The 11,541-nt window shown below is 36.2% G+C and overlaps 1 protein-coding gene across 1 annotated transcript in view; it reads right to left on the bottom strand.

Annotated features, from left to right (window-relative positions):
* gtpbp3 (GTP binding protein 3, mitochondrial) overlaps positions 1–11,541 on the bottom strand; it is a 48,562-nt gene extending 37,021 nt beyond the window's left edge. Inside the window, exons 1-5 of the mRNA XM_030133239.1 lie at positions 11,238–11,541; positions 8,550–8,818; positions 6,401–6,487; positions 4,417–4,499; positions 2,283–2,402 (exon numbers count right to left, since the gene is read on the bottom strand). Of these exons, the coding sequence (XP_029989099.1) occupies positions 2,283–2,402; positions 4,417–4,499; positions 6,401–6,487; positions 8,550–8,818; positions 11,238–11,296 (618 nt within the window). The 5' untranslated portion in view covers positions 11,297–11,541. The remainder of the gene's footprint in view (positions 1–2,282; positions 2,403–4,416; positions 4,500–6,400; positions 6,488–8,549; positions 8,819–11,237) is intronic.

Raw genomic sequence — 11,541 nt, forward strand, 5'->3', positions numbered from 1 at the left:
TGTTTACCTGTCAGTCTAAAGATCTGGGGCCAAGTGCACCGGTACAAATGATCCATAAACATGGTTCTAGACCAGAGGTGTCAAACTGATTTTAGTTCAGGAGCCACATTTAGCCCAAAATGACCTGACGTAGGCCGGACCAGTGAAATAATAACAGTGAAAAAAGGAAAATCCCATTATGAAAATGTTCACAATTAGAAAGTTTCCTGAAAAATCTGAATAACATGGACAATCTGAAACATCTTAATAAAAATAACAATATTAACAATATTCTCAGGTTATTATTTAAACGTGTATTACAACTTACAGATCACAGTAGACCTACAAAGACACATAACATTTAATGAGAGGCAGAATATTGTTCAAATTGTTCTTAGTTTTCATGAGACATTTCAGGTTATTCACATTTTTTTGTAAAAGAATAGTTTGTAAATGTAAAAAATTTCATGTAATTTTACTTTTTTTAACCTAAAATAAAAAGAAAACATTGCGGTTGACTTTATTTATAGGTTGTTATGACAGTATTTTTACCAGTCTGACCCACTAATGCTGCGTTTCCACGACATGCTATCAGCTTGACTCGACTCGACTCAGCCTTTTTGTGTTTCCATTACAAAAAAGGACCTGGAATCTGGTACCCGGTAGTAGTTTTTTGATATCACCTCCACCGAGGTTCCAAGACTGGGGAACAAATACTAAAATGTGACGTGTAAACACTGCCGACCACTGATTGGTCAGAGAGTTTTCTCTGTGACCTGCCATTTTACAAAAAACAGATGCAGAAGTTGAAGGTAAATATAGCGGTAGGTTAATCCACATGATGACAGCCTGTAAAACTCCACCATGGTCGGTCCAGGAGATTCAGTCTTTGGTAGCCGACATAAAAATTAGCATGAGCTTGACGAGACAACACGCAACCAACAAGTTTATCAGCAACTCTAAGCAGACAACATGGAAGTAATGTGCCACATCGCTATGACGACCAGGTACTGTAAAGTTGGTAGTATCCTGTAATGGAAATAGTCTCCAGGAATAGGACCTGGTACCTGAGTCGAGTCAAAGCGAGCCGAGTTGAGCTGGTATCATGTAGTGGAAGCGCGGCATTAGATCACCACTGGTCTGTAAGTAGAACCTGAACTAAAATGAGTCTGACAGCCTTGATTGTTAATATCTCTTTGCAAATTCATCCCAGGGATGAACTGGACACTTTGGTGGGCCGGTTTTGGCCCACGGGCTGCAAGTTTGACACCCTTGTTCTAGAACAAAGGACTGATGGGTAAAAATAAAAAACAAAATTCAGGGAAAAGTGTACAACTCATACATACAGTAGATTAGATGTATTACCTACAAACAGTTTAATAAAGATGGATTGGTGTCATTAAAGGATTAAACCAGGGCTGTCACACTCGTTTCAGTTCAGTTCCACATTCAGCTAACTTTGATCTGAAGTGGGCCGAACCAGTAAAATAATAACATAATAATAAATAAATAAATAAATAAATAAATAAATGTCAACTACAAACTTTTCTCTGTTTTAGAGTGAAAAAAGTAAAATTGCATCTACAAACTATCCTTTCAAGCATTGTGAATAACATGAACAAACTGAAAAAATAAGTGTGATTTTAACAATATCATGCTTCAGTTGATCATTTACACATGTACATTATATATAACTTACACATCACAGTAGGTCTACAAATACACAAAACATTTAGTAACAGGTGGAATATTGTTAAAATTGCACTTACTTCTCTCAAGACATTTCAGATTGACATTTTTTGCGAAATTATATTTTGTTTTAGTGTAAATACATGAAAATATTAACATCTACAAAGAGAAAAATTTGGAGTTATGAGTATTTACAGGTTATTGGGTTGTATTTTACTGATATGACCCATTTGAGACTGAATTGGTTCGAATGTGGAACCTGAACTAAAATGATCGTCAATATCTTAGTGGAATTTTAGCATTTCACAAATTCATCCCAAAGGCCAGACTGGACCTTTTGGCGGGCCGGATTTGGCCACATGTTTGACACCTGTGGATTAAACAAAACTAACCAACATAATACAACGACATTTATCCCAATATAAAACTATATTATGACATTAGTCCTTATTGTTTTGTATCCCAGACCCCTGCTAGAAAAGAAACACCTGAATTCAACGTGTCCCAATACTTTTGTCCATATAGTACAAATGTTGGCTCTAATTCGAGGATTTAGGCGACACAGCTTCAGCTCTGAGCAGACACAGTGCGTACACCATCGGTCATGGTCTTACCCGTTTCAGTTTGCGGCTCCAGTCCTGGTAAAGGCGTCCCAGTTCTCCTGACATCTGCCGCAGCGCCTGCCTCCTCTGGGCCTCGGTCTCGGCGTGGATCAGATCGCCGAGACCCTCCACCTTCAACAGGATCATCACATTAGGATTCAGACAACAAAGGAGTACTTAGCATAAATTATCCATTAGCTGTTTTGACTGTGATTAAAAGGCTGTAATCTACAAATGTGATTTAATGCTTTAATTATCCTGCGTTTGTGTTCTGAGAATCTGTTCCCTGCTGTTTCTTTTTGTTCTCTGTGCTCTAACAATGACATCGGACACAAAATCTCTTCTGCGACTACATTTTCATTACTAGAACAAGTCATCTTTTCCACTGATAACACATAGACATAGACAGACTTTATTTATCATTCATATTTACATCAATGCGAGATTTCAATGGAACAGCTCAGGAGGCAGAAAAGAATAAATAAAACCCAGACTGTACATACAAGATCAAATGAATATGCATATAAAAACTATGTAGCAACTGTAAAAGCTATGGTTCGAGTAAAAGGATCTATAGATTCAGATTCAAAACTTGTATTTGCCATTTGTGCATACTTATACACATAGGAACTTTTTTTTCCCTCAATTATCTTTATTAGATTTTTTTTACAACAAACGGCTCAGTACAACACCCGGTCTATAAGAAAAAAAAAAAAAAAAATGAAGCTGCTGGAAGATAAGCAGAGTAACAAAGAGAGAGAAAAAAAAATCCAAGACAAAGCAACTAGTCCACAGTCTGGAGTTATAGTGAAGATAAAACAAAGATCAGACAATCCAGCAGTGACAGGTGAGATCAGTAGTGATCTGACTGTAAACAGGCACCAAAGACTTTCAGTCACTGATGAGGTCTGAAAGCACAGAAGTGACTGATGAGTTTGTGAAACGAAGGTATGGAGTCCAAATAACACTTTTTTTTTATGCTGCTTTTTAGATATTTATGCCATCAGGGTTTTCTTTTTATATTTTAGTTTTTATACTTTTTTATATACATTATTTATACTTTTTTTATGGCACCTAGGACGATTGCACTTTTTCATTTCGTTCTACCTGTACAATGACAATAAAGACATTCTATTTTTCTATTTTTTTTTTTTTTTTTTTTTTTAAATTTTCATAAACTGTCCCTTTGAAGAATGAAGTAAACAGGTCAAATAGTCCATAGGAAAGCATTCCAGAAGGATTTTATGCCAAGTTATTTTAGTGGGAGGTTTGTTTTTTATCCAAGACATGAAAATATTTTTCCTTGCAGCATATGGGAGGATATCATACAGTCTACACACACAGGAACTTTTGTGCAGTTGTTCAGGGAATCACATAAAATATACTAGAAAAAACACATAATTCTTTAAAAAAGTCCATGTACATCTATAAAAAAAAAAAAAAAAAAATATATATATATATATATATATATATATATATATATATATATATATATATATATATATATATATATATATATATATATATATATATATATATAAGTGCATAAAAACTGACCCAGGAGACGATAAAATGAAATAAATAAATAAATACACCGCAAGGTATATTGAATAGATCCTTGAATAATTCTGATGCAATGATTAAAATAAAAACAAAAAACACTGGAACAGGACACTTGGGCTCTTTATTCTGCAGATAATAATAATTTGTTTGTAACTCAGCGTCCTTTTAACCAACCCTCTGTACAGAAACTGTCTGAAGTCGACCTCTGTTTCTCCGCTGCATTGATTTGACTGAGATCAGATGGTAAAACTGATATTATATCATCACATTCGGTGGCAGAATAACTGAAACAGAGCCTATTAATGCCTAGGGCTGCATACTTGGCTGCCTTTTGAAAAGACCAAAACGATTTTCTCAGACTTTCACTACCCACAAGGGGCGAGTATCTGCGTTCATGCATAAATATATGACAAGCGCATGAAAGAAATGTGAAAAGGGCAAAGCAGAAGTAGGGATTTAGAATTACCGTTGTATTAACTTGAAATCTCTCTTCATTTGTGTCTGTGTTTATGTTTACAAAGGCCTTCATACACAACTATGTGCTGATGTGTGTGTGTTTGTGTGTGTGTTTGTGTTGACCTACCTCTGTTAAGCCAAGTTTCCCTGCTTGAAAGGCCCTCCTGGTGAACTCTCCAGCCTCAGCAGGCCTCATGCCAGGCACGCTTCCTGCAAAACACACACACGCACATCACACAAAACGCCAAGCAACATACAAGCCACGAGGTGGACGCACACACAAACACACACAAACACACACAACACACACACACACACACACAGAGGAGGATCAAACACGGGGCCAGAGTGTCACTGTGAGTTCACGTGGAATGAAAACAGACACGACTGCGCAGGTTAAAGAGGTTACGTTCATTGTGTTCACAACCATTTTTCAAATCTCATTAGGAGGTGACAAGACCGAGCACAAAAACACTTGGCAAATGGGACCAAACGGACCAGGTCGTATATTATATAACAATACATTCTGTGGTTCTTATCTTAGTAGCATTGTGATAAAAATGAACTATTCAGTCGTGTCTTGTACAGCAGTTCAGCATTTTCTTATCTCCGTATTCTTAATTAGTGATAACTTCCATTGGCGTTCTGTGAGCTCCTACTATACCACAGGTGTCAAACATGCGGCCTGGGAGCCAAATCCGGCCCGCCAAAGGGTCCAATCTGGCCCGTGGGATGAATTTGTGAAATGCAAAAATCACCCTGAAGATATTAACAATCAAGGATGTCAACATGATTTAAATTCAGATTCCACATGCAGACCAATTAGATCTCAAGTGGGTCAGAGCAGTAAAATACTGTCATATTAGGGATGTAACCATATGACAATTTCATATCACGGTTATTGTGACCAAAATTATCACGGCTATCGTTATTATCGAAGTATTGTTGAAATTGTGCTCAAAATGTTCAAAAAGTACTAATACACACACTGAAATAATTTAACCAAGTTGTATTTTGAAAAAAACAAACAAACAAAAAAACAAATAAAATAATGCACACAATGTACTTTCTGTTGCAGAAACATTCAAATATTAACATGTAACATACAAATGTGCAGTAAAGATGGAACCTTATGGCCATTGTTTGACCATTTTCCAGATCAAGTTTGAGTTGTTCTAGTTTCTTTTTTATAGATAGATAGATAGATAGATAGATCCTCTCTCTCTCTCTCTCTCTCTCTCTCTCTCTCTATTTCAAAATGCGGTAATCAAACATGGTTATCATGATAATTAGAATTTAAATGGTAATATTAACCGTCGGGAATTTTACCGTGGTTTATCATTATACCGGTAATCATTACATCCCTATATCATATTAAACATATAAATAATGAAAACAGCAAAATGTCTCTTTGTTTTAGCATAAAAAAGTAAAACTACATGAAAATGTTTATATTAACAAACTATTCTTTTACAAAAAAATGTGAATTAACCCAAAATCTCTTAAAATGAGTAAATGCAATTTTACCAATATTCTGCCTGTTATTAAATATTTTGTGCATTTGGAATTGTAATGTAAGTTGTAATGCACATGTGTAAAGGACAAACTGATAATCTGAGGCAGAATATTGTTAAAATTCCACTTTTTGTTTTTGTAAATGTACTGTAAACATTATCATGATTTAATTTTATTTTTTTCACTGTTATTATTTGACTGGTCCGGCCCACTTGAAACCATACTGGGCTGAATGTGACCCCTGAACTGAAATGAGTTTGACACCCCTGTACTATACAATACAACACTGCCCTCTAGCAGACCACAGGAAGAACTGCATCTAAGACTGCATTTAGCTGTCCATCACAGAGTGAATCTCCACGCTTGCCAAGTCAGATAACATAAGTATGGTGGTGACAGGAAAGCCAGCATCAGTTTCCCCTTTCAAGTCGCAGAGACGGATATTCAGTCAGATCAAGTTTGGAATTTTTATGCAGGCTTAAAGCTTGAGAAGACACAAACTGTCAGAGTGATTTACAACGTAACTGTCACATGATGCTGCATATGTTCGTATCATTAAATGACTTTAAATAGCAGTAAATCACAGTGGATGTTACCTAGAGCCTGTAGGACGGCAGCGATAACGGCCGGACCGCCGTGGACGTGGAACTCCGCACTGTCCTCTCCTGTAAAACTGTGTGGACCTAATTATATAAACACACAAAAAGACAAGTTATGGAAAGAACACACTGTTTGGGAACTGTCACATAGCTGGTTCTTGTGCTTCACATAATAGCATGTGATATTTTTTTTAGATATACTTAAGAATTTTCCAGGAAAGCGCTCTCATCACTGTATGACAACCAAGTACTTTTCACCATTTTATTATATTATAATATTATCTTCTGCATTTAAGTACCAGTCAAAGTACCAATCAATTTATTTTGGTTTTACATCAGTCATTATACTCATTACATCAATCGTAATAAACATAAAAACCAAAAAAGGAATAGGCCAGAAGCAAAAGCTTATTTTTTTGCCTATCCTTTTCAACTAATACACTGCTTACATCAACTTAAATGTGTACAGCATCGAACATTCACACCATAATAACAAAAAAAAAAAAATCAACAACAAAAACACATCTACCATCTCAATTCAATATTTTTGAATAATTGAAACTTAAAGTAGTCTTTTTTTTTTTTTTTTTAAACTTCGCCAAAGGAGTGGATAACTTAAGTGCATCATAAGGTCCATTCCATATTTTCACCCCCACAGTCCCAGTTCATCTAGACTTCACATCTGCCCTCACTTTAATCCACTCACACATATGAAAAACTTAAACGGTGCTTGAAAAATTAAGACACCGTAAAATCTGGGTTATTCCAACAAACACTGGCATCTCAACTCTTTCTCTGTTGTCGTTTAAAAATGAATAGGAATGTGTTGTCTTTGCATGAAGCAAAAAAACACAGCATTTTTTTGCTATTTTGCCAAACTGACAAATTCTGCAAATGAATCCTGTAACAGATTTGTATTAAATTAGGTCAAAATACTGCCAGTAGTTTTTAGACCAAAGATATGTTTAAATGTTTTCATTATATTCTGACCTATAAACAGTAAAACAGACATGTTTTTTCTGCACTGATCAGCCATAACATGTTCACTAATAGGTAAACTGGTATTCATGTTGATTATCTCATTATAATGGGACCTGTCAGTGGGTGGACATATTAGGCACCTAGCAAACATGTAGACCTCGAAGATGATGTGTTGGAAACAGTAAAAATGAGCAAGAACATGGATCTGAGCAACTCTGACAAAGGAGAAATGACATTACCATCTCCAGATCTTCTTGAACTGACCAAAAATATCTAAAGAACAACCAGATCACAACCAGTCCAGTACCTATGAGATCAGAGCATTAGTACCACCCGTCTGATATTGTGTACGTTCCCCTTTCCCCACAAAACCAGCTCTGACCCAAGGCCTAGACTGCACCAGACCTCTGAAGGTGTTCTGTGGTATCTGGACCAGGACATCCCTGAAGTCTTGCATGTAGAAAGGTGGACCTCCACATCATGTCCATGTTCTAGACCTGACTTTATCCTGCAATTTTTGTTAATTTTGTTGATTACCTTACCACTGCTCCTGTCAGTGGACAGAATGTTATGGCTGATCTGTGTAGTTATATTAAATTAGGTCAAATATTATCAGTAGTTCCACAAATAAAGAAATGTTTTCATTATATTCCAACTGATATAGGAATAGTAAAACTGTGGTGTCTAATTTTCCCCACAGACATATGTTTTTTTGTGAGTCCATTAAAATACAGTTGCGGAAAAAATTGTTAGACCATCAAAAGTCATCAAAAACAATGGTTATGCAATCAAGTACTAACTCCTGTGTGGATCATGTGACTAAAACAGACAGAAGAGAAAACATGGAATGAATAAAAGCACTGTTTTTGTCAGTTCAGTGCCACAGATATTGATGTAAGAACTGAAGTGATTTTGGTTATTATCAAGAAAACATGTTAAATGGATAGATATCAGCTCTGAAATTAAACTACTATGAGCTGTTTTTGTTGTTATCATTATATTTGTCCAAACAAATGGACCTTTAGTTGGACCAGGCATTAAAATGAACAAGAAACTGAAGAAAACAAGGGTGGTCCAATAATTTTTTCCGTGACTGTATGTATTTCAACAACAAAAAGCTGTTAAACAGTTGAATGTGTGAGTGTATGTGGTCCATAGAGCAAACCTGGGAACCAGAGAACCAGACCCCGGTCCAGGACTTCTTCCGTTCGGGGGTCTGTGATGCTGCGTAACAGGGCAGTGCGTGGGGGGGGCAGCCTGTGTTTGAGTCCGGCCATAGACCTCAGGGCTGTCATCGAGGCCGGACCACTGACCCGTATAACGGCGACCCCACACCTGCCGTAACCAGACGACAACGCAAAGACGGTCTGGGCATCAGCCAGTCCAGCTGGACCTCCATCACCGGTGCAGAGGCGTCTGTGAGGTGGAGTCAGTCTGCAGGAGGCCAAAGCAAACTACGATCATTATGCTGTCATGTTTTAGATTATTATTACCCCGCCCCCCCACAGGAGGAGGCAAGGGGTATTGCTTTTGGTTCGGTTTGTTTGTTTGTTTGTTTGTTAACACTTTAGCAGCAAAACTGTTGGTTGATTTTATACCAGTTGGGTTTATAGATTGCCAGTGACCCAGAATAGATGTCATTACATTTTGGGAAAGGCAGGTCAAAGTTCACATTTTTTATGCATTTTTAAAATCTTTTTTTTTCTCCCATTTACTCATAATGGCAAAATTTCAAATCTTTATAAAAATGTCAATTTTAACTCAATTTACTTAAACCCTTGCAGAGATATAGACATTAATTTTAGACATCACTCTGCAAAATATCTAAGTGATAGCTTGTTTCTGAAATTTTTTGTTAAATTTTTAAATCTTTTTCATCTCCCATTTACTTATAATGGGCAAAATTTCAAATGTCTATAAAAGCATCAACTTTGTTTCAATTTACTTCAAACTTGGTACCTAAATAATTTTTATATTTAACAAATATTGAATATGGATGAAAGAGTGGCTCGATGCCAAAATAAGCTACAATATCTGCAAGGGGCGGGGTTTGTTGTGCCTGGCACCACTTGTTACTGGTATGGTATTAGTGTTGGAGCGGAGTGGTTTATATGTAATTAAACTAGTATTTTGAGTTTTTTCAGTAGTTTGTTGAACACCACTTACCATATTTTTGCATAGTGATAATTTTACTGTAACTATGAAAATGCATGGTGCTTGTCTAATGTACCATTTTGAGTAACTATATGGGCTACAGTTTTAATCAAAATCACATATGATCACTTACATTGAGTAAAAATGTGCAAGTTGAAGACAAACACAAAACTGATGAATAAAAGAAGCGCATTTCAAAAGGGGCAGGTTTGTTTCTAAACTTAAAGAACTGAAACTTCATGTTAAGTTAAGTGTTAAGTGTTTTTGTATCACATAGACATTACATATACATAGGGACGGATAATTATGGACCACAATTATATTCATAGTATCAGCCTATACAGATGAGCTTTGCAAGACAGGGTAAAAATATAAAGAGTCTCTGTTTTATGTTGATATTTCATGGATTTAGTGACACTGAGCAGAGGCAGACACTGTGTAAAACATGCACTGAGGGGCTGCGTCTTTTTATATTTTTATCCCACCCCCAAAGAGCATGCAAGGGGTATTGTTTTTGGTTGTTTGTTTGTGAACACTTTAGCAGCAGACCCAGAATAGATGTCATTTCAGTTTGGGAAAGGTATGTAGGTCAAGGTTCAAATTTTTATGATTTAAAAAAAAAAAAAAAATCTTCCCATTTACTTATATTGGGCGAAATACATGTGAGGGGCAGGGTTTGTTGTGCCTGGCATCACTTGTTTATGCATGTTTACATTTGTTTATTTAATTTAAGAACACACAAATATCAAAAAGTGAGTGATCTGTACATTTTCGAGGTTTCTGCCTGTTAAAGGGAAGTTTTTCCTCGCCACTGTCACCAGTCACAAGTGTTTGCTCCTGGAGGATTCTGTTGGGTTTCTGTAAATTGGCTTAGAGTCTGGTTTTGACCAACTCTATATTTAAAGTGTCAAGAGATAACTTTTTTTTGTGATCTGGCGCTATATAAATAAAATTTGATTGACTGAGTGATTTAATTGGTTTTCCCCTGTAAGTCGCTTTGGAAAAAAGCGTCTGCCAAATGCGTAAACATAAACATAAACATTTTCCACGACATTCAAGCAAGTTCTGAAATTACAAGTCTCTATATTGCCTACACTGCTCACTAAATGGCCTCCTCAGCCTTCCATAGTCACACACATTCATAGTTGTTTGAATTACTTTTCTTAACAGTTTGACTTGTTTTTAAGTAGTTTTCACATCCACATCTCTGCAGTGAGCTACAGTTCTGTATACACCTCCACTACTTATGTGCAGTTGTTTTCCCTGTTCATTTCCTTTGATGGTCAGTAAATATCTGTATATATGTAGATTTTTTAGTACTATTTTATATTCTTCATATTAGTATCTTTCCTGTTCTGCATGTTCACTTTAGTGTAAATGCTGCTGTGACAATTACATTTCCCCACTTTGGGATTAATAAATTCATACCTTATTTTAGCCTTATCTTCAAACTACATTTATTTATCTCTGGGTTAGTTTTAGTCTCTCTCTATCTCTCTCTCTCAGTCTATCTGTGGTCTCTACAAACTATACACTGAATTATAGAAATATAAAGCTGTACTGTCACATAGATGATACATGTAAGATATTGTCCCTACATGTTTCTTGTACTTTCAGTTTCAGTATTTCTTGTCCTGAATGAAGGGCATTTTCTGAAATAATGATCGTTAAACATAACCTGAGGAATGTGGTGACAAACCTGATGTTTAATGTGTGTGCAGCAGCTCTCCATATCCCCCGACGGATGGATGGTAACATGACAGTTAGCTACAACTTAATAAAACTCTGTCAATAAATGAGACAGATTTTACTCTCTGACATTGTAAACCTCTCTGTCCTTCGCGTATTCACTGAAATTCACACGGAAAACAACGGCAGATAATCCACGGATGTTATGTAGCGGATAAAATAACTGTAAGCAGAAGATTTTACTGTTTAATATTCGTGAATATTCTTTAACTGTACTGATCCAGAACCTCCAATATTTACATTTACCACATGAA

This window comes from Sphaeramia orbicularis, chromosome 4 (genome assembly GCF_902148855.1).
Source record: "Sphaeramia orbicularis chromosome 4, fSphaOr1.1, whole genome shotgun sequence".
In the NCBI taxonomy this organism is placed as follows: Eukaryota; Metazoa; Chordata; class Actinopteri; order Kurtiformes; family Apogonidae; genus Sphaeramia; species Sphaeramia orbicularis.